Source organism: Melospiza georgiana, chromosome 1 (assembly GCF_028018845.1).
Source record: "Melospiza georgiana isolate bMelGeo1 chromosome 1, bMelGeo1.pri, whole genome shotgun sequence".
NCBI lineage: Eukaryota > Metazoa > Chordata > Aves > Passeriformes > Passerellidae > Melospiza > Melospiza georgiana.
In genome coordinates this window covers 1189803-1211911 of record NC_080430.1, presented here as the reverse complement: position 1 = coordinate 1211911, position 22109 = coordinate 1189803, and the positions used below count along the sequence as shown (strand labels likewise).

At 51.6% G+C, this 22109-nt stretch overlaps 2 protein-coding genes across 3 annotated transcripts in view; both read right to left on the bottom strand.

Annotated features, from left to right (window-relative positions):
* The window catches only part of SETD2 (SET domain containing 2, histone lysine methyltransferase), a 57124-nt gene extending 46233 nt beyond the window's left edge, over positions 1-10891 (bottom strand). The window contains exon 1 of the mRNA XM_058026786.1: positions 10753-10891. Within this exon, the coding sequence (XP_057882769.1) occupies positions 10753-10790 (38 nt within the window). The 5' untranslated portion in view covers positions 10791-10891. The remainder of the gene's footprint in view (positions 1-10752) is intronic.
* Positions 10892-12471: 1580 nt separating this feature from the next.
* The window catches only part of KIF9 (kinesin family member 9), a 24873-nt gene continuing 15235 nt past the window's right edge, over positions 12472-22109 (bottom strand). For both annotated transcript variants that reach the window (XM_058023946.1, XM_058023956.1), the window contains exons 17-23: positions 21194-21300; positions 19933-20205; positions 17186-17394; positions 16464-16643; positions 15025-15140; positions 14147-14251; positions 12472-13372 (exon numbers count right to left, since the gene is read on the bottom strand). In XM_058023946.1, the coding sequence (XP_057879929.1) occupies positions 13265-13372; positions 14147-14251; positions 15025-15140; positions 16464-16643; positions 17186-17394; positions 19933-20205; positions 21194-21300 (1098 nt within the window). In that variant the 3' untranslated portion in view covers positions 12472-13264. The remainder of the gene's footprint in view (positions 13373-14146; positions 14252-15024; positions 15141-16463; positions 16644-17185; positions 17395-19932; positions 20206-21193; positions 21301-22109) is intronic.

The window sequence follows — 22109 nt, the reverse complement described above, 5'->3', positions numbered from 1 at the left end:
AGACCATAATTAATCCCAGAGCAGCACCAACGGGGCTTGATTCCATCAAGGAAACCCAAGGCGGGAGCTCCGATTCAATGGGGTCAGGCAAGGCAGGAATTCCAAACCCCACAGGTGCAGGAGCTCTCCAAGAGCACCACTTCCACTGGAATTAAGGCCCAAAAGGAGCTTTCGGTTTCAGGATCACCAAAAAGAAGAGTTTGGGACTTTCAGGAAGCACCACGTGGTTTGGTTTGAGGCTTTGTGGGGTTTGGTGATTGCATTTGGTGATTTAGGGGTCTTTCCCAACCTTGGTGATTCCAGGGAGATTTTCCAGATATCCCAAACAGATGCAGCAGAGATTATGACCACCAAGTGGAAGTTGAAGGTTCTAAGGCAAAAATAACTCTCTTTATACACAAAAATCCATCTTAAATCAGCTGTACATCAGTAGAGAGGTAACTAAATTTTGTATTTATAGTTAACAACAAGGATAATTAATGATAAGGAGAAAAGAGAGTCAGGATCCTTCAAATCCCACAGGAAAAAAGAGAGGAAACAGGTGATCCCATCCCTGGAAGTGTCCAAGGCCAGGCTGGACAGGGTTTGGAGCACCCTGGGATATGGAAGGTGTCCCTGGGTGGGACAGGGTGACCCCAATCCAACCCAAACCATTTGGGATTCTGAGATTCCATCAATTAAAATAAAAGGTGTTGACCTTCCTTAAAAGCAGGGTTATGAATCCCATTTCCTTCCCAGCCTCTTCCCTCTCCCCAAACAAAATAAAACAAACCCAACAAAAACATAAAAATAGAATTCCAAACTTAGGGAAGGCGCTGCTGCTCCCTCAGGAACCTTGTGCCAAATTCCTCCCACGCTGGGATGAGGTTACATAAAATCCCCCTGCTCCAAGCTTGGGATCCATCCCAACACATCACCCAGGGCTCCTCCAGCACTTTCCCAGCTCCACGGGGTTGGAACGATGCCCTCAGCTGCACCTTGCTCCCTGCAGGCACCAAAAACACAACTGGGATCAAAGCGAACACGGAACTCCTGCACTTTTGTGGCTCCTTCCTGGGAAAGTCAGGAGAAAAGAGTTGGTAAAACCCAAAATAAAACTGAGCACTCCGAGAAGTGCTGAATAAATTTTAAAAATAACCTAAAGAACCACAAAATCAAGCAAAGAACAAAAAAATAACCCCACCACCATGAAGCTTCACCACCTTTGATCTGTTTCCAGCAGCTTGATGCACTAATTTTGTTAAAAAACAAAAATTAAACACCAGTTAAATCCCAGGAAAAGCTTTTCTAAGGCTACAGAACCACATTTATACCAAAATTCTTTACATGGGTCACATTTCTATCAGTTTTTTTTTTATATGGACCCACATTTCAACCCAAATTATTTATCTGAGGCCACATTCCACCAAAATTCCTTACATTGAATTTTCCTTACATGCATTTTGATCTTACATCTATTTTGACCAAAACTTTTTATATTTAAACTTTATCAGCTTCTCTCCTGATGGAAACATCCCAATTTTGTCGCAGGAATGGTGATAAAAAGTAAAATTTTGTTTAAATTCCAGAGTTCAGCAGCTCCAGCACTTCTTGGTGCTTCAACAGGTTGAGCTGAAGATTCTTCTCTTTTTTAAGCGCAACCCACACAATAATTGGAATTTTATCCTGGTTTTCCTTATGCAAAAGGAGCAAAAAAATGCCCTCAGGCTTCTAAAGTCTAAAAGACAAAACTTTAGGAGCCTCATCTCCCCTAAATCCTGAGGTTTTTTTCTTTTCTTCCCATTAAAAGAGGGAAATCTGGAAGCTTGGGGCTTTTCTTATCTAAGCATCAGCAGCCAGACAGCCCAGGGAGCTGAAAAGGCCCATTCCCAGCAGGAATTCAGCTCAGGAATTCACAGAGATCCATCTGAAAGCCACCACAATGTCCAAAGAAAGGGAAGCTCAGCTCAGGAAATTGGGATTTAACCTGTTTTGTTCAGGCTGGGTTAGGCAGGAATATCCTGGATGCAGCTGCAATTCCATGGATCATCACCCTCACCCACAGCAGGGCTAAGGGAACTGGGAGGCAACAACACCAAAGCAAATTTCAGGTGGAGATTCGGGATTCCAACAGGATCCTGGAGCCCAAAAGGGATTTTTTTGTCATTTTTCCTGGCTGCTGATGGAGAGCTGCACCCATGGGAATGCAATTCCCTGGAAGCTGGGGAGGAAATTCCCTCTCTGCTGCTCTGATTAACAGAATCCCAGAATGGAAGGGACCCCCAAGCTCATCCCAGGAGCTCCTTCCACTGCCCCAGGATGTTCCCAGCCCTTGGACACCTCCAGGGATGGAACATCCAGAGTTTCTCTGGGAAAACTGCTCCAGTGCCTCGCTCCCCCCACAGCCAGGAACTCCTTCCACATCTTTATTCCCATTTCCCCCTCCATTTCCATCCTCCAGACCCAAGGATTTGCTGGAACTCTCCCAGGCCTGAAGTGCTTCTGCTCCTCTGTTTATGAATCCCTAAGGTGAGATAAAAACCAAGGACAGAAGTGCAGCTGTCCCTGTGTTTAATGGAATATTGGGAGGAATTCCTGGGAAGGTTTTTGTGCAGAGCACTGGGCTTTTAATATCCCAAAAACACCACACTGAGAATGGAGAATGAACAGCAGGAAAAGAAGTTGAGAAGGTAAAAAGCAATCCTACTCCTTCCCAAAAAACAACCGTGGAAAATGGAAAGGCAGAAGCACTCGCGTGAGGAGGGAAAATCCCTGAAAAAAATCTTATTTATTTAAAGGAGGTGGAATCCAAGCTGAGTTTCCTGGAAAATGAGGTCAAGGTACCTCCCAAAATCCCCAAATTCAGCTGTCCTGCTTCCCAAAATCCCCATTTCCTGGTTTAGACATTCCCAGTGAGGGTTTGGAGCTGCAAGTTTGGAGCAAGGGAAGTGACACTGTTTGTCCTGTGCTGGAACATGAAAGAACAGGGAGGACTGGATATTCCAGGGAAAGAGGAGACAAATATATTGAAAATAGGGATTTATCCTTTCATTTATAAAAATGAGGAGGGGTTGAGTGACTTCATTTATTAATTATGCCATAATTGATCTAGGATTTATTCCATAATGGAATTATGGAACAATTCTAGGATTTTAGAGAAGTAAAGATGTATTTTAGAGAAATAAATAATCAGGAAAAAAATCCAGTTTACTTCCAGGAAAAAAATCCAGTAAAGACAAAAATATCCAGTTTTTCTGCTCCTTCTCCCAAATGCCTGAAAATTCCAAAACTGCCCCCAAATCCTGCTTTTCCCTTTCTGCTCAGGGCACACCTAAGGAAGAAATTCCACTTGAAATCCTGACAGGAATCAGGAAAAACAAAGCTGCTCCCATGGAGGATGGGAAAGGGATTCACCTGGCACACAGAGGGAGAGGAGGAGGATGGAAGGGTGAGGATGAGGATGAGGATGGGGGTGGAAGTGGGATGGGACCCGAAATAGAGGCACAAATAAATCCCCACTGGAATTCAAAGCACACTCTTGGAAAAGTTTCCCCTCCTCCTCTGGGAGATTCCAGCAGCAGCTTTGGGAGTCAGCAGCACCTCCCCATAAATCTCACGGCCATGGGGTGAATTCCCAGGTAATCCCTGCCCCAAACCCCTCTGGGGCACAAAGAGCCTTCCAAGGAGAAATCCCACAAAAAGGGAAAAGGGAGCTGGAAGTGCACTGTCCCAGCTTAAATCCCAAAATCTGAGCACGTCCCTGAGCCCATCCAGGGTGCCTGGATCCACACACAAATAAATGCAGCTCAGCTCCTCCAGGGTGGGCTCCCATGGATCTCTCCCTGTGGGAGGGATGGACAGACAGGAACTGCACCAGGAACCCCCAAATCCACATTAAAACCCAGCTGTAAAAAAAACCCTAAAATTCACATTAAAACCCAGCTGTAAAAAAACCCTAAAATTCACATTAAAACCCAGCTGTATAAAGAACCCCAAAATCCACATTAAAACCCAGCTGTACAAAGAACCCCCAAATCCACATTAAAACCCAGCTGTAAAAAACCCCTAAAATTCACATTAAAACCCAGCTGTATAAAGAACCCCAAAATCCACATTAAAACCCAGCTGTACAAAGAACCCCAAAATTCACATTAAAACCCAGCTGTAAAAAACCCCTAAAATTCACATTAAAACCCAGCTGTAAAAAATCCCTAAAATTCACAATAAAACCCAGCTGCACAAAGAACCCCAAAATCCACATTGCATCCAAAATTCCATGGAAATTTTGGACAGAGGTGTGGGGCATTCCTGGAATCAGAGGAGCCAAGGGCATCGTTTCCTTCCAGATCTTCCCCCCTTATTAACAATTTTCAATTGAAATTAAAAGTCTCCTAAAGCCAAAGTTAGGCCAGATTTAAAGCTCAGGCTCAGTTCCACCACCAAAATATTTCCCACTACCAGCACAAAGCCAGGACTGAAAATGCAGGAATTAGTAGGAATAGTAGGGAAAAAAACCCCAATTTTTATCATTTTGCTCAAATCCCAAAATTATCTGTGCCCAGATAAAGTTCCAACGTTCAAGTTGCTCTTTTTAAGCTGCTCTTTGTAAATTCCTCAATTTCAGTTAAAATAGGTTTGAGCAGGGAAAAGATCTCAGGAGGGAATCCTGGAACCTGAAAACTTGAGGAATTTCAGGATTTTAAAATAAAATAAATAATCAGGAAAAAAAAAATCCCAGTTTACTTACAATTGTTGCTACCAGGGATTGATTCCCAAGGATGAGGATTGATTCCAAAGGATGAGGATTCACTCCCAAGGATGAGGATTGATTCCCAAGGATGAGGATTCACTCCCAAGGATGAGGATTGATTCCCAAGGATGAGGATTCACTCCCAAGGATGAGGATTGATTCCCAAGGATGAGGATTGATTCCCAAGGATGAGGATTGATTCCAAAGGATGAGGATTGATTCCCAGGGATGAGGATTCACTCCCAGGGATGAGGATTCATTCCCAGGGACTGGGATTCATTCCCAGCACCTGGACATGCAGAGGTGCTGAGGCTCCACCTGAGCTGAGCCAAGAATTTGGGATTTGTGCTAAAAATCAGGCAGAGAACTGGTGGAGCAGCAGAGCAAGCCCCTCCCTCAGAGGGGAGGGCTCAGGAATGGCCCCCAGCGCCCAGCACTTGCTGCTTTTCTGGGAAATCCAGGGAAATCCAGGGAAATCCAGGATTTCCAGCCCTCCCTGACCTATCAGGTATCAGATTTTCCCTGAATGGGGCAGCAAATTCCAACTGGGATTTTATGGAGCCTGAATGACATCACCCCCCCCCCCAGGCACTGCACGGCACCTTTGTCTCCCAAAATGCCTGGAAAACAAGGAATTCTCTCTTTGGGACACAGATGGATTCTGGCACCCATCCCCAACATCCCCAAAAACAGAAGTCATCCTGTCCCCTCGTCCCAAGATTCACACTGAGGAAAACCATGAAATTTCAGTGTCACCAACTCCTATTTCACACAACACCAAATATTCCCAAAATTCACCAGATCAAAGGCCCAAATATCCCGTTCTGAGCCCAAACTCATCCCAAATTTAACAGGATATTCCCAAAATTCACCAGATCAAAGGCCCAAATATCCCGTTCTGAGCCTAAACTCATCCCAAATTTAACAGGATATTCCCAAAATTCACCAGATCAAAGGCCCAAATATCCTGTTCTGAGCCTAAACTCATCCCAAATTTAACAGGATATTCCCAAAATTCACCAGATCAAAGGCCCAAATATCCCGTTCTGAGCCCAAACTCATCCCAAATTTAACAGGATATTCCCAAAATTCACCAGATCAAAGGCCCAAATATCCCGTTCTGAGCCCAAACTCATCCCAAATTTAACAGGATATTCCCAAAATTCACCAGATCAAAGGCCCAAATATCCCGTTCTGAGCCCAAACTCATCCCAAATTTAACAGGATATTCCCAAAATTCACCAGATCAAAGGCCCAAATATCCCGTTCTGAGCCCAAACTCATCCCAAATTTAACAGGATATTCCCAAAATTCACCAGATCAAAGGCCCAAATATCCCGTTCTGAGCCCAAACTCATTCCAAATTTAACAGGATATTCCCAAAATTCACCAGATCAAAGGCCCAAATATCCCGTTCTGAGCCCAAACTCATCCCAAATTTAACAGGATATTCCCAAAATTCACCAGATCAAAGGCCCAAATATCCCGTTCTGAGCCCAAACTCATTCCAAATTTAACAGTAAGGCATTCCCAATCATGAGGTGACCCTAAAATCCCCTTCCAAAAGGGAGCAGCTGCAACCTGCAACCCAGAACGTTGCAAGGCCCTGGCTGAGCTCAGAGTCACTCCTTTGATGGAAATAAATAGAAGTAAATAGAAATAAATAGAAATAAATAGAAGTAAATAGAAATAAATAAAAATAAATAGAAATTCTCAGAGGATTTATTTCTTACCTAATTATAGCTGAAATTTAATGTTCTGGGATTTTGCCCAGCAGGAGCAGGGACACCTTGGGAATTGCTCTCAATTCCACAGGAGAGAATAAATCCCTTTCATGCTCCCTTACACCAGAAATTTGCCATAAAATTCCAAGTTGGGAATGGGTTGTGCAGGCAAACACCAAGCACCAGGCTCTGGAGATTTTCCCTGGTGGATTTCCAGCTGCAAAAAGCTGGAAATTGTAATTATTTCCTGCTACCTGGGAATGACACACTTTGGATTTCCAGCTGGAAAACTTCCACTGGTGCATTTCAAACAGGAAGGGGAAAATTGAATTACAAAGATGCTGGGGAAGCTGTAAAATCTGGGAGCAATCCAGAGGGAATCCACTGGAAATGAGGCTCCACAAGGAGCTCCAGCTCCTTCCTGATCCAGCCTCTTCCTCACATCAATATTTTGGGATCAAGTTTTAACTCCTGGCTCATATTCTCCTGAATTTTAGGTTCAGCTCCACATCATTGCCAGGGATTGCAGCCTCTGGGGTGGATCCCAAAAAGCTGAAGCTCACAGGAGAGGTGCAGCTGCAGGGAGGGAGCATTTTTAGGGAAGTTTACCTCCAAAAAATGGGAAAAAAATCAAGGAGAAAGAAAATAACCTGTTCTACCAACACTCCATCAACCAGAGCCACACTTGGATGTCCTCAAGACTTTTCCTGGAGGAGTTCTAAAATTCTGGAAGGAAAAATGCCCATTAAAAACAGGTGTGGATAAATCCTCTCTTCCCTTCTAAATATCCAAAAACAAATAATATTTAAAATTCCCAGATCAGCAGATCTGGGAACAGGCTGCCCCAAGAAGCTCCAGCTGCCCCTGGAAATGTCCCAGGTCAGAATCCAAATTCCCCATTCAGGCTCCCAAAGCCAAACATATAAAGTGAATTTTCCTTAAATAATCCAAATTTCCTTAAATAATCCACATTAAGGCTGGAAAATCCATGGGTATGCTCAGGAAATGAGAGTCAAGTTTCTCCCTCTCCCCATCCCACAGCCCATGGGACCATCATTAATTTCCTTAATAAAGGGAGGAGCATTCCAAGGGAAATGCAGGTGGAAAAATCAGTCTTTCCCTCCCCTCAGCATCTCCCATTGGATTGGAACGTGCTCCAGGATCCAAATGTGGGTTTTCAACCACAGCACATTTACCAGGAGCTTGTGCTGAGGGAACCAACCTCATGGATTCCCTTAGGGGAAGGCAGAAAATAGAATCCAGATTCCCAGAAAACACCACCCCAAAGTGACACCAACATGGAACAGCCTGGGAGATTCTACAGCTCCAATGAAGAGCAAAAACAAATCCTTGGGAACAGCCACAACCAAAAACCTGGAGCTCCAGACTGTCTGCATCCACATGGGGCCACATTAACAAAACCAAGGGGATATTCCATACCCTGATCCTAAATCCCAACCCTCCAAAGCACCCAGCAAGCCCCACCAGGATCACCAGGATGGCTGGAGAAGCTTCTTGCCCCAAAAGGGAGCTGAGCTCCAGCTGGGGAGGTCTCCAGAAGCAGATGGATAAATGGAGTTTCCATGATGACAGAAGGAACAGAAATCCTCGGAATCCCTGACAGTCTGAATTCCTGACAGTCTGAATTCCTCTGAAAGTGTTGTCACGGAGGTGTCACTGCTCCAAGGGGTTCCTGCACCTTCAGCATGGGGACAATCTTGGAATCTTCTTCCAGGAAACAACAGCACCAAGAGTCGAAGTGGCTGCTGCTCACAGCAGGACACAAACATCCATCCATGTCCATCAGGAACAGATTGTCCAGAGCAGCTGTGGCTGCCCCTGCATCCCTGGCAGTGCCCAGGCCAGGCTGGACAGGGCTGGGAGCACTTGGGACAGTGGGAGGTGTCCCTGCCCATAGCAGGGGTGGCACTGGGTGGGCTTTGAGGTCCCTTCCAACCCAAACCAGTCTGGGATTCTAAGCAGGTCCACGCTGGCATGGGCAGCTCCGTGGGGAAGCTCCATGTGGAATGTGGTTGCAGCTCTGAGCTCTGGCAATTGGGTTGTTCCAAATTTAAGCATCCAAAGAGTCCGGGAGACCTGGTTCTGCAGGACACTGAAGCTCCCAGGAATGCAAGCTCTGGCTGACAAGTGGACATGGAGTGACTCACAAGGTAAAAGTGAGCCAGAGTTCCTTTCCACAGGGAAATTCCAGTCAAAGCCATCCTCATGGACGCGCCATCGTTCAGCTCCCAGCTCAGCATCCACCTTCTCCAGCCAGCCTGGAGCTCCAGCTCAGCAGCATCCCTGGACATGTCCAAGGCCAGGCTTGGAGCACCCTGGGACAGTGAAGTTGTCCCTGCTATGGCAAGGGTGGAATGAGATGATCCTTAGGGCCCCTTCCCACCCAAACCAACCAGTGAATAATTCCTCAGGCTGAGCCTGAGGATTCATGGGGCTCTGATCAAACCTCTCCAAGCAGCACAATCCCAACGTTCCGAGCTACAAAAGCAACTCATCCCAAAAAACCAACCCTGCACATCCCTCCTGATCCCACCCCGGGGTGGGTACGGGATGGGGGAAGCCACAAACACCCCACAGGCAGCACGGCTCTGCTTGGATTCCACTCTTCCCAAACCCCAACAGATCCTCAGATGTTCCTAAGAACCTTCAGCCAATTATCCCAAACGATCCTTTTCTCCAGGTAAAAGCTCTGTGCTGGGAAAGCACATCCCAATTAAGGCACGCCACTAACGAACGCGACTGGGGCGCGGAGGGAACGCCGGGATTTGAGGTGGGGATGGGGAAACAACAACCCTGAAAACACCAGGACACCTCCCAAAAACTTCCTGAGCCCCAACACGCAACACCCACCCCAAGGAAACCCCAAAATCAGGCCAGTTAATCCATAATTCCATTTAAAAGTCGTTAGAGGAGCCACGCCAGCTCCTTTCAACAGCCCAGGTTGGTGCCACTGGACATTTTCAGATAACAAACAGCAACATGAGACAACCTGGACACTTTTGGACACCAAATTCCAAGTGCCAGATCAATCCCGGGCACGAGGGTCCCTCCACAGGCTCCAAACAACAAAGGTAAAACACCTGAATTAGCCTAAAAGTTTTGGGATGAACAAGAGTCCTTTGGACCCAGAGGGTCTCCCGGGAAGGGATCATCCCACCAGAGTTGAGCTGAAGAAAACCAGGATTTACTTCCATCCTGGGAGCCACATCTGGCAAAACACAACCTGCACTCCAAAGGAAATCCTCCATTCCTCACTAATTTTAGAAGGCTCAGCCACCAGCACCATTTCAGCTGCAACAAGGGGAAGCTGTTCCTCAGCTGCTCCAGGTGGGCACAGGCAGAACTCACTCAAAAAAGGTTTGCTCTGTTGTCCCTGCTCAAAAAAACCACCATGTTTAGCTGTGCCTCCAATCCGGCCGTCGCTTGGGGGGTGCTCCGTGCCAGATGTCTCCTCCTTCCACCCCAGAGCTGGCAAAGTTTATGGAGCCCCTGAATCCTTCGCCAAGGAAGTCTAAAAATGTAAAAATAGCGTTGAGAACCAGCGGGAAATGGGTGTGGGGGGAGAAACCCAGCAGGGACGGAGTGACTTCTCAGGAGAGGCGATAAAGCCGGAGGCCCTGGCGGGATCAGGGGGGTGGGTTGGTGAAATTCCCCATCCAAAGGAGAACCAGAGTTCCCGGCCATTAGGCTGCTCCCCCTTCCCTGGCTCCTTCCTCCTGGCAGAAAATGGGGTCAGGGCAAAGGCCGCCCGGGGGGAGAGAATTTCAGGGGTAAAAGCCAGACGAGGCTCGGTAACTAGGAAAAACAGCATTAATAACAATAATAATAATAAAGAAGGTACAGAAAAATGGCCCCGCGGGGAGGCCGGGACACGTCCGCACGCTCCGCCCGGCTCCCCCCGCGCACTCCGGGCAGGGACGGGACAGGGAAAGGGACACGGCCAGGGACAAGGGGGACACGGCCCCCGAGCCCACCCGCCACCCCCGGCGCGGCCGCTGCCGCCGCTCTCGCCGCCCGCTCTCCGCCCTCGCCGCGCTCCCTGCCCGCCCTCCCCGCGCCCGCCCCGGCCGCGGCCATCACGCAAGGCCGGGGATGCGCGGCCTACCCCGGACCGGCGGGAGGACGGCGGGAAGGGGAAGGGCGGCGGGACGGGGAAAGGGCAGGGGCAAAAGAACGGCAATGGGAAGGGGAACGGGAAGGAGGGGAAGGGGCAGCGGCCCGGCTGCCGGCGGTCGCGCGGTGCCGGCGGGCCCGAGGCCGCGGAGGGCCCGCGCTTACTCCGGCGTGGGGTGCTCCGGGTCGTAGAAATCCCCCATGGTGGGTGGGCGGGCGCGGGGCTCCGCAAGTGCCCCCTGGCCGGGGAGGCCCCGCTCGCCCCGTCGGGGCTCCTCACATGGTCCGGCGGGGCCCCCCCGCCACCCGCGCCCAGCCCGGCCCGGCCCCGCCGCGATCCGCCCCGGCCGCCGGCTCCTCCTCCCGCGACACCGCGCAGCGCCCGGAGCCCTCCGGGAGCGGCCGCCGAGCCCCGGGACACGCCGGCATCGGGCCCGGCATGGGGCCGCGAGCAGCCGCGGCACGGGGGGAATCTGCTGGCACACAGCGGGATCGCCCCCGAGACCGCCGGGCCACAGCGGGCACCGGCACCGGCGGCGGTGCCACCGGGATCCCACCGGGATCGGCCGCAGCAGCGCCGGGACGTTCTTGGGACCGTGTTGGGATCATGGCCGGGGCACGCCAGCATCAGCCTGGGTGTCACTGGGATCCCACCGGGATCCGGGAAGAGTCAGCGGGGCACACCGGGATCAGCCGCGGGACTGCCAGCATCTCCTCCAGGTCAGCCCTGCACCTCCAGGATCTCCTCCAGGTCAGCCCAGCACCCCCAGGATCTCCTCCAGGTCAGCCCTGCACCCCCAGGATCTCCTCACGATCACGCCTGGGTCACTCCCAGGATCACCAGGATCAGCCATGGGATCACTAAATCTCCATGGGATCACCAGGACCATACCAGGCTGACCCTTGGGATCACCAGGGCCACTCCAGGTTCAGCCATGCTATTCCCAGGATCTCAGCGGGATTCCGCTGGGTCCCACACCAGGATTAGCTGCAGAATCTCCTTGGGATCACCCCTGGGATCCTCAGCATCTCACCAGGAGCAGATGGGAGATCACCAGGGCCACACCTGGGTGAGCTACAGGACTGCCAGGATCACCTGGGCTACACCTTTATCACTCATGGGACAGGCAGGAACTTCCCAGGACCTCTCAGCTCACACTGAGATCACCCCCAGGAGCACCCCAGGATCAGCAGCACCCCCAGGATCACCCCCTGAGATCACACCTGGACACCAGCACCGCTTGGCACCAGATCCCTGGGGCTCTTCCAGGCCCCATTTGCCCTAAAAATCACTAAAACTCATTTTTTTTCCTTTCACAGGTCATTTCCCATCTTCCCAATCCCTGGGAGAGCTCCTCCATGGAATGGTGCTGGAGACTTCAGGAGACCCAGCATGGAATCCTCCAAACCACATTTACAGATTCCAATATTGAGATTTTGGGGATTTTCCCAGATTTGGGGGCATGGTGTGGGCAGGAGGGACCCACAGGGACGAGGTGGGAAGCAGAGGAGGGGTGGATATGGGGAAGGACAAAGGAAGGTTTAGTTCCAGTTGTGTGGAAGCGTTTTCCTGGGAAATCCAGCCTGGCCTGAATTCCCAGCAGCTTCTGGAACCTCTGGAATTGGATCATGACAAGGAAAAGGTGATTTCTGGCATGTTCTCCAGCGCCCTTCCAGGGGCCAGGTGCTGTTGTGGGGACAGAAGGAAGCTCCAACAAATTCAAACAAACTGAGCCCATGGATCTGTTCCCTCCCAGTTCTCCATGGAGCTGGGGCTGGCCTGGGGAAAATCTGGGGTGCCTGAATTGGGGATGCTCCCACCATCCGTGGCTGCTGCTGGTTTTGGCAGCAGGATGTTCTGACAGCTGGGGGTGCTGACTTTGGGGCTTTCAGCATTCTCCTGCCAGATCCCAGATCCTTCTGAGGGAGCTGCAGGGGCTCATCCTGGAGAAGAGGAGGCTCAGGGGGCACCTTCTGGCTCCTGCAATTCCCTGGAAGGAGGAAGGTTGGAGCCAGGAGCGGTCGGGCTGTGTTCCCAGGGAACAGGACCAGAGGGAAGGGCCTCAAGGGCAGGTTCAGGTGGAATATTGGGAATGTTCCTCCTGGAAAGGGCTCTCCAAGAGAGAGAGATCTCAAACTCTGCAAAGCTGCCCAGGGCAGGGATGGTGTCCCATCCCTGCAGGGATTGAAAAACCCTGTGGATGTGGCACTTGGGGACATGGTCAGGGGTGGCATTGGCAGTGCTGAGGAATGGTTGGACTCGATCTTGGAGGGCTTTCCCAACCAAAACCATTCTGTGATTCCCCAGAAATGAATCTTTGTTTCATTCCCTTCTCCAGGCAGATCCAACAGGCCAAGCCATGAGTTGTTGCTCCAGTGGGAGCAAGCCCAGGAGAGCTGCACTCCAGCACCAGGAGAGAGGGAATCAGGAGCAGCCTGGGTTACCCACAGCAGCCTCTGTGCTGTGATCCTGCCTTTTCCAGAGGCTCAGGAACACCAGCTGGATCTGCCTGGCTCCTGCCCTGTGCAAACAGCGCCATCGATCCCCAGTAACTCCCTGCCTGCCCAAAGGTTGCGTGGGGCGCTTCTCCTGCTGTTTATTTTTGTAAATCGATGGTGGACGCGAGCAGGGGGCACTTGCTGAGGTGCCATTCCTTGGGGAATGCTGGGATGCAGGCTATGAGATGGACAGGAAGGTCAGGGCTTTCTTCTTGTCAGCATCCGGGAGCAGTCCGGGTTTCCTGTGCATGCTCTGGAGGGAGTCCAGGGAGCTGCTGAAGCTTTGCTGGGAACAGGGAACACAAAGGGGTCACTGAGCTCAGCTCGGCTCTCAGAGCACAGTTCTCACCTGTAAAAACTTTTTTTTTTTTTTCTGAAAAATAAAACCAAATTCCTTCTCAGACTTTCCAAGGGGTGCTGGAAAGAGCTGGGAGAGCCCCCATCACACAGCATTGCTCTGCTGAGAGCAGATGCCAGCAGGCTCCAAGGAGAGGACAGGAATCCCTAGGAAATTCTCCAGAGCACTGAAAAGATGTCTGAGATGTTTTCATGGAATCTCAGGATTATTTCAGCTGGAAAGGACCTTAAGATTTATTTCAGTCTAGTCCAATCCATGGACAGAGACACCTTCCACTATCCCAGGCTGCTCCAAACCAAATCCAGCCAGGCCTTGGACACTGCCAGGCTGGATTTCCTGGATTTCCCACAGCTGCTCTGGAAATTTTCATCCCAGTCTCTCTCCACCCTCCCAGCCAGGAATTCCCAATCTCCCGTCCATCCCTGCCCTCTGGCAGTGAGAATAATTCCCTGTGTGCTGTCCCTCCATCCTTTGTCTCTCTCCAGCTCTTTAGGGCCTGGAAGGGCTCTGAGGTGTCTCTGGAGCCTTCTCCAGGTGAACATTCCCATCTCTCTCTGGGTGAATTTGTTCTGCCCAGGTTGGACAGGGCTTGGAGCACCCTGGGATGGTGGGAGGTGTCTCTGCCCATGGCAGGGGCTGGCACTGGATGATGCTGAAGGTCCCTTCCATCCCAATCCATCCTGGAACTCTCCCTGGGATTACCTTTTGATCTGTCCTCATCCTGGCCCTGTAGAAGGACACGGAGCCCGGGCTGTCTGGCAGCATCTTCTCCTGCACCTGCTCAAACTTGTCCTGCTCATCTTCATCCTGCCAGGGAAAAGCATTCCCCATTCCATGTGCAAAACACACACCTGCACACCTGGGACAAGCATCCGTTTTGTGGCACCCAGCACCAACTCAGCCAGGGAAACCCTGCAGGTGAGAGATTCCCTTTCCACACCCTGGAGGAGCAGCTTTGGGCAGGGCTTTGGGTAAAAACCTGCAAGGGTTGGGATTTTCCCACAGGAAAAATGAGCATTCCCAGCTCTCCCAGCCTGGCCCCAGCCCTGCAGCAGCTCCAGGGCCTCCTCTGGATGTCTCCAGCAGCTCCAGGTCCTTGTGCTGCTGGCCCTGGGGCTGGGGCAGCTCTGCAGGTGGGGTCTCACCTCAGAGGTGCACAATTCCCCCTTCTGGTCACACTGTTTTACATGCAAGATTTCTGGGGAATGGGGAGTTGAACAGAAATGTGCTTTTCAGGATGAGAAAAGAGCCAGGTCCCCACATGGCTCCCGCCACAGGACTGGTTTGGCTGCAAAGCTGGGATCCCACAGGCTGGGAATCCAAACCCTGCACCCCCAGGCACTTTGCCCAGTCCCTGGTGTCCCACAGATGCCCAGGTGCCTCAGTCACTGTCCTGATTTAGCCTGAACAGTGAAGGGAATGTGACAGCAGGATGTGGCTGCAGATATCCCCTTGGTGTGTCATTCCTCCTCCTCCTCCTCCTTTTTCTCCTCCTCCTCCTCCTTCCACAGGCTCCCTCATTCCCTCACACCCCACTCGTGGCTCCTGAGGAGAACCAGCAGAACTCTGGGGTAACTCACCAGGGACATGACTCTGTTGATGGGAATCATCCCAGGTCTGATGTTCCCACCAGGCTTCAGAGCTTCCTTCACATCCTTAGGGATTCGATAGTTTTCGTTGTACCAGATCTCAAACTCTGCAAAGCCAAGAGGGCCAATTCATGGCTGTAATTAATCACCCAAAAACCAGCATGGATTGATTGTCCCCGTGGATCAGGCAGCATCTCAGTGCTCTTAAACCCTCAGACAGGAGCTCAGAACTCCAGGATTTGGAGTTTAAACCATTGGAAAAGTGAATTTAAGGAGGCTTTGGCTGTCCCCAGAATCCCTTTGGAATGGGCAGCACGGCTGGGGCTCGGATTTCAATCCCACACAGCCATTTGCCACCCCATAATAGGCAGTGAGAACACACAGCAGGTGGGAATTGTGTCCTTATCAATCCTGGGCATTTCCCAGGGCACTCCACTCCTGATCTGGGCGAGTCCTGCACGTTTGAACAAACAGCAAACATCTGGAGCACCCAAAAATGCCAAAGCCAGATCCAAGAGGAAGCAGTGGCACAGCTGTGATTGGGTCCTGCTCATCCCTGGAATGATGGGAATGACTGTCCCTGGAATGATTATCCCATTTCTTCCTGCGTGGGATGCTCTGATGGATCCAAGCTGTCCCCTGGAAATGCTGCATCCAAATGTTTGGGGCTCTGGAATTCCTACAGGGACTGGCTTCCCTCAGAGGGGCAGATCCAGGGATAAAGCAGTTAGAACCCACAGATTTCAAGGTGGAGCCCAGCAGGCATTTGTAGGGATTTCCCAGGCAGAGCTGTGGCCAAGCTCCCTTTCCTGATAGAGCTGCAGCTCTGGAAGCTGGGAATCACAGAGGGACAGAGGAAATTTTGAGAATCCAGAGGCAAAGCCCTATCCCAGGGCAATTCCTTAACCACCACCACCTCTATTAAATCAAATCAAGGATGAGATTGGGGTCAGCAGTGTAAGATTCCTTGTGGGAGGCTTTTTCCCCCATGTAGGGGTGGGACCAAGGAGTAGAGGGGCATTATCTGGGAGAGAAAATCTGCAGAAATTCAAGGTAAGGTCAGAAAACTCCACCTGATTATGGATAAAATCCAGCCTGGAAGGCAGCAGGACAAAGGACAACAGAGAATGGTAATTTGACAAGGGGATGGAGGGACAGGACCCAGGGAATGGCTCCCAGGGCCAGAGGGCAGGGATGGATGGGAGATTGGGAATTGGGAATTTCTGACTGGGAGAGTAGGGATGTTGTGGCACAGGGTGCCCAGAGCAGCTCTGTGTCCCCTGAAGTGTCCAGGGCCACTGGGATGGTGGGAGGGGATTGGAACTGGATGATCTTTAAGGTCCCTTCCAACCCAAACCATTGTGGGATCCCACGATGTTTGGGGGTGCTCCAGTCTGGATTTATCCCAGCTGAGCCCTGGTGCTCTGTACCTGAGATGAGCCTTTTCCTGCTCTTATCCACGAGCTGCTGGCAGTACTGGATCTCTGCCTTCAGGTCCTTCAGCTCAGAAAAGCCAGCCCTGTGCTCCTCCTTCAGCTCCTTCAGCCTCACAATGAGGGAGAACTCGTTCTCGTCGATGATCACCTGTCCTTTCTCATCCGTGTATTCTCCTGGAGGGGGAGAAAAGGAAGGGAAGGCTCTGCTGAGGGTGGAGAGCAGGGACAGGGCTCTGCAGATGTCACACCTGATCTGATGGAGGGTCTGACTTGGCTCCCAGGGGGAAAAAAATCCCTGGGAATGCTTAGATAGGAAATTGGGAAGGAATTCCTGGCTGGGAGGGTTGGGAGGCACAGGTTGGCCAGGGAAGCTGTGGCTGCTCTTGGACCCCTGGCAGTGTCCAAGGCTGGATTTGGTTTGGAGCAAGCTGGGACAGTGGAAGGTGTCCCTGTCCATGGCAGGGGTGGAGTGGGATGATCCTTAACATCCCTTCCAACCCAAACCACTCTGGAGTCCTGTGACCACCCAAAACTGCTCTGCAACCTGGGAATCACATAGGGACAGAGGAAATATTGGGAATCCAGAGGCAAAGCCCTATCCCAGGGCAATTCCTTAATCACCACCTCTATTAAATTAAATTAAATCAAATCAAACAAGGATGAGATCTGGATCAGATCATGAGAGCTCCATCCCCTGTCCCGTGCTGCCTCCTCACCCTCCTGCCTCCGCTTCTTCCTCTGAGCCTCCAGAGCCTCCTTGGTTGTCTCCACCTCCTCCTTGAGGCTGTTGAGCCTCTGGGCCACAGAATGGCTTGCCTTCTTCTTGGCAATGAGGATTCTCTTGTTGTCCCTGAAGATCCTGTGGATCTCCTGTCCAGTCTCCTTCTTGAACACCTCAAAGGCCTGCTGCTTGGACAGAATGGGCCTGAAAGCAGACACAGACACAGGAGCTCACTCTGTGCTGCCCTGCAGCGTGCAGTGAATGATTCAGGTTGGAAAAGCTCTCCAAGATGGAGTCCAAGCATCCCCCAGCACTGCCAAGGCCACCCCTGAGCCATGTCCCCAAGTGCCACATCCATGTGGATGTCACATCCCTGCAGGGATGGGGAGCCACCATGCCCTGGGCAGCTGTGTCACATCTGGAGAGCCTTTCCAGGAAGGAATTTCCCCAATTTCCAACCCAAACCTCCCCTGGCCCAGCCTGAGGCCGTTCCCTCTGCTCCTGTCCCTGTGCCCTGGGATAAGATCCCAAACCCCCCTGGCTGTGCCCTCCTGGCAGGAGCTGTGCAGAGCCACAAGGGCCCCTGAGCCTCCTTTGCTCCGGGCTGAGCCCCTGCCCGGCTCCCTCAGGGATTCTGCAGCCCCTGCCCAGCTCCTCAGGGATTCTGCAGCCCCTGCCCGGCTCCTCAGGGATTCTGCAGCCCCCTCCCAGCTCCTCAGGGATTCTGCAGCCCCTGCCCAGCTCCCTCAGGGATTCTGCAGCCCCTTCCAGCTCCTCAGGGATTCTGCAGCCCCTGCCCAGCTCCTCAGGGATTCTGCAGCCCCTGCCCAGCTCCCTCAGGGATTCTGCAGCCCCTGCCCAGCTCCCTCAGCCTCTCCTGGGGCTCCAGCTCCATTCCCTGGACACACTCCAGCCCCTCAGTGGTGAGGGGCCCAGAACTCCACTCGTGATTTGAGGTGTGGCCTCCCCAGTCCTTGGGAACAGCCACAGCCCAGGTCTGATGGGATTTCTGTGGGTTCCTTAGGGGTCCCTGGCACTGCCCCCATGCAGCCCCAACACCCACAGACACCATATTCCCCAGGAGATGCCTCAGAACTGAGTATTCCCTGGAAAGCCAGCCTTTCATGGGCTGAATTTTCACCAAAATAATGGATATTGTTCCTCCCTATTGTTAAAGAAACGCCTGTGCTCAGCCCATGCTGCATTCCCAGCAGGATCAGCCCCCTCTGGAGCCAAACCCACAGCTCCAGACTCTGGCCAGCTCCTCAGCACTGCTGCCAGCCCTTGGAAGTGCTGCCTGTTTCCCAAGTCAGAATTCCAAGTGCCATTCCTGAGTTTTCTGTGAAGTGACTTTGATGCCATCATGTCCCAGTGGACACCTGGTGCTGTTCCAGCATGAGGCACACCAGGCAAAAAAAGGAGAATGTGAGAATGTCACAGTGCACAGATGCTGCTCTGTGCTGGTGACACTCCTGGAGAGCAGGATGCCTTTGGGAGCAGGAGGTACAGACAGAAAATCATGGAATTATTTGGGTGGGAGGGGACTTCAAAGCTTATTTTGTTCCAAGGCAGGTGCCCAGAGGGCTCCACATTCCACACTGCAGCTCCTGCCTCTCCTCAGTGACCTCTTAAGGGCATTTTCCAGCTCCTGCAGGGCTGTGAGAGCTGGCACAGGGCTGTAAACAACAGCCCCTGGGCAGAGTGCCACAGCTCCAGCTGCCAGCTGCTGGGAGTGCCATGGATGTGCCTCCTGCAGCTGCAGCAGCTTCTCCTGCCAGCCCTGGGAGCCCCAGAGGGACACAAACCCCGTGGGGAGGGCACAGAGGGGATGGAGGAGCTCCAGGAGGGAATTCTGCAACAGCTTCACTGCCCTGCTGCAAGCCAGAATCCACATCCTGGGCTGATCCCAGCCTGGGCAGCAGGGAATGGGGATTGTGCCCCTCAGGTGAGACCCCAGAGCAGGGCTGCCCCAGAGCCAGCAGCACAGGGAGCTGGAGCCAGGCTGGAGAGCTGGGAATGTTCATCTGGAGAGGAGAAGCTCCAGGGAGAGCTCAGAGCCCCTGGCAGGGCCTGGAGGGCTCCAGGAGAGCTGGAGAGGGACTGGGGACAAGGATGGAGGGACAGGACACAGGGAATGGCTCCCAGTGCCAGAGGGCAGGGATGGATGGGAGATTGGGAATTGGGAATTCCTGGCTGGGATGGAATTCCCAGAGCAGCTGTGGCTGCCCCTGGATCCCTGGCAGTGCCCAAGGCCAGGCTGGACATTGGGACACCCTGGGACAGTGGGAGGTGTCCCTGCCATGGCAGGGGTGGCACTGGATGATCCCTAAACTCCCTTACAACCCAAGCCAGCCTGGAATTCCAGGATTCTTTAGCTCCATTTCCATGACTGTGGGGATTTCTGGCTGCACATGAAGTCTCCCTGAAGTTTTCCCACTCACCAAAGGGATGCTGCAGTTTTCAGAGATTAAAGAACTAAACTAATTTAAATAAAAAATAAAATTAAAGAAATTAAATTAATTGAAGTTTTTAAATATTCAAGAGCAAGTGGCCAGGGCAGAACTGGAAGCACAGAGGTGACCCCACCACCACCATGAGGGGCTCCCATCACCTCTCCTGTCCTGTGTTCCTGCAGATCCCCAAATCTCTCCCCTTGGCCTTGGAGCTGCACTCAGGGAACACAACCCAGTGCAAAGCACCCTCTGGAAAATGGGGATTTACTCCCTCCCAGGGAAAACCTACTTGAGGTTCTGGGCATCCTGGCCATCCTCAGAATCGATTGAGCACTCTTCATCACTGTCTTGGTCATCTCCTTCGTCTTCCTCTTCCTGATCTTCTTCCTCTTCTTCTTCTTCTTCTTCTTCTTCTTGTTCTTCTTCTCTCTCTTTCTCTTTCTCTTTCTCTTTCTCTTTCTCTTCATCTTCCTCTTCCTCTTCCAGATCCTTGGTGGGACTTTTGGTTGATGAGGTTTCATCCTGACCTGCCTCAGGAGAAGGGCTCCCAATTTTTTCCTTCCTGCCAGGGGGGGAAAGACAAACCAGATTCATTCATTGCTTCACCAGAGGGATCTGGAACCAAAACTCGCTGCAGGTTTGGCTTTGCTGAGCTCAAAACTCATCTGAGGTAGCTTCCACCAAAGTTTCCAGAGGAATATCCCCTGACAAGGAATGAAATCAGCCTTGTTGCCACAAATCCCTCATCCTCAGAGTGCCCTGGATACTGTGGGACACAGGCCAGGCTGCAGGAGCTCTCCTGAGAAGGATCCCCAGGAGAGCAGTCCCACCCTGCCCAGCTTTGGGCACACCTGGACAAGGTTAACCCTCCCCAAAAGGAATCCCCAGGGATTTGATCCAAGCCCAGAGTTAAACCAAGCCTGGCTCCCTGCTCCTGTCCCTCCACAAACCCCTCCAGCATCAACTGCAGGGAATGGAAATAGAATCATCATGGAATCATGGAATGGGTTTAGTTGGAAGGGACCTTAAAATCCACCCCTGCCATGGCAGGGACACCTCCCACTGTCCCAGGGTGATCTAAATTTAACCAATCCTGCCAGGGATGCAGGGGCAGCCACAGCTGCTCTGTGGCCCTGTGCCAGGACCCTGCCAGGGGATTTCTTCCTAAGGGATGCCGTGACCAGGAGAGTGGGATTGGGGATTTGGAAGACATTCACAGTGTTTGCCACATCTCCTGAAACCAAACCAGCCCAGCAGAGCCCAGGGGTCACGTGGACACCAAAGCCTTGGTGGCTCCTCTGCTCCCTCCACGAGGACTTTGGGGAAGTGTCAGGGAGGAACCAAGCAGGGTTCACTGAAGGCTCTTCCTCTGCTCAGCACTGGCTGCTTCCCCCTTCCCTCCCCAAACCTCTGCTGCTCCTCTGGCAGCTCCCTCCATTCCCTCCTCCATGGCTGGACTGGATGATCTGGGAGGGATTTTCCAATCTTGACAATTCCATGGTTCCACAATTATCAGAGGTAAAGGAGAGGGCTGTGACTGCTTCACTCACTCATCAGCTTCCTTCTCCCCATCAGAAACAGGGGATGTGGGAGGAGTTCCAATCTCAAGAGTCCCTGCATCAACCTCCAAATCCTCCTCCTGGTCAGCTGCACTTTCCTGGAAAAGAAAGGAACATCCCATTTGTGCACACCTTGGAAACACAGAAAGGAGAGATGGAAACACAAAGGAACATCCCATTTGTGCACACCATGGAAGCACAGAAAGGAGAGATGGAAACACAGAGGAATATCCCATTTGTGCACACCATGGAAGCACAGAAAGGAGAGATGGAAACACAAAGGAACATCCCATTTGTGCACACCATGGAAGAACAGAAGGAAAACATGGAAACAGAAAGGAATATCCCATTTGTGCACAGCCTGGGAGCATAGAAAGATGGAAACATGGAAACAGAAAGGAACATTCCATTTGTGCACACCATGGAAGCACAGAAAGGAAACATGGAAACACAAAGGAATATCCCATTTGTGCACACCATGGAAGCACAGAAAGAAACATGGAAACAGAAAGGAATATCCCATTTGTGCGCAGCCTGAAAGATCAGAAAGGAAATATGGAAACAAAGAGGAATGTCCCATTTGTGCACACCATGGAAAGATGGAAACACAGAGGAATATCCCCTTTGTGCATACCATGGGATCACAGAAAGGAAACATGGAAATATAGAGGAATATTCCATTTGCGCACACCCTGGAAAGATGGAAACACTGAGGAATATTCCATTTGTGCACAGCCTGGAAGAACAGAAAGGAAAGGTGGAAACACAAAGGAATATCCCACTTGTGCACAACATGGAAAAACAGAAAGGAAACATGGAAAAGAAAGGAATATCCCATTTGTGCACACCATGGAAAGATGGAAACACAAAGGAATATCCCATTTTTAAACACCATGGATGATCTCCA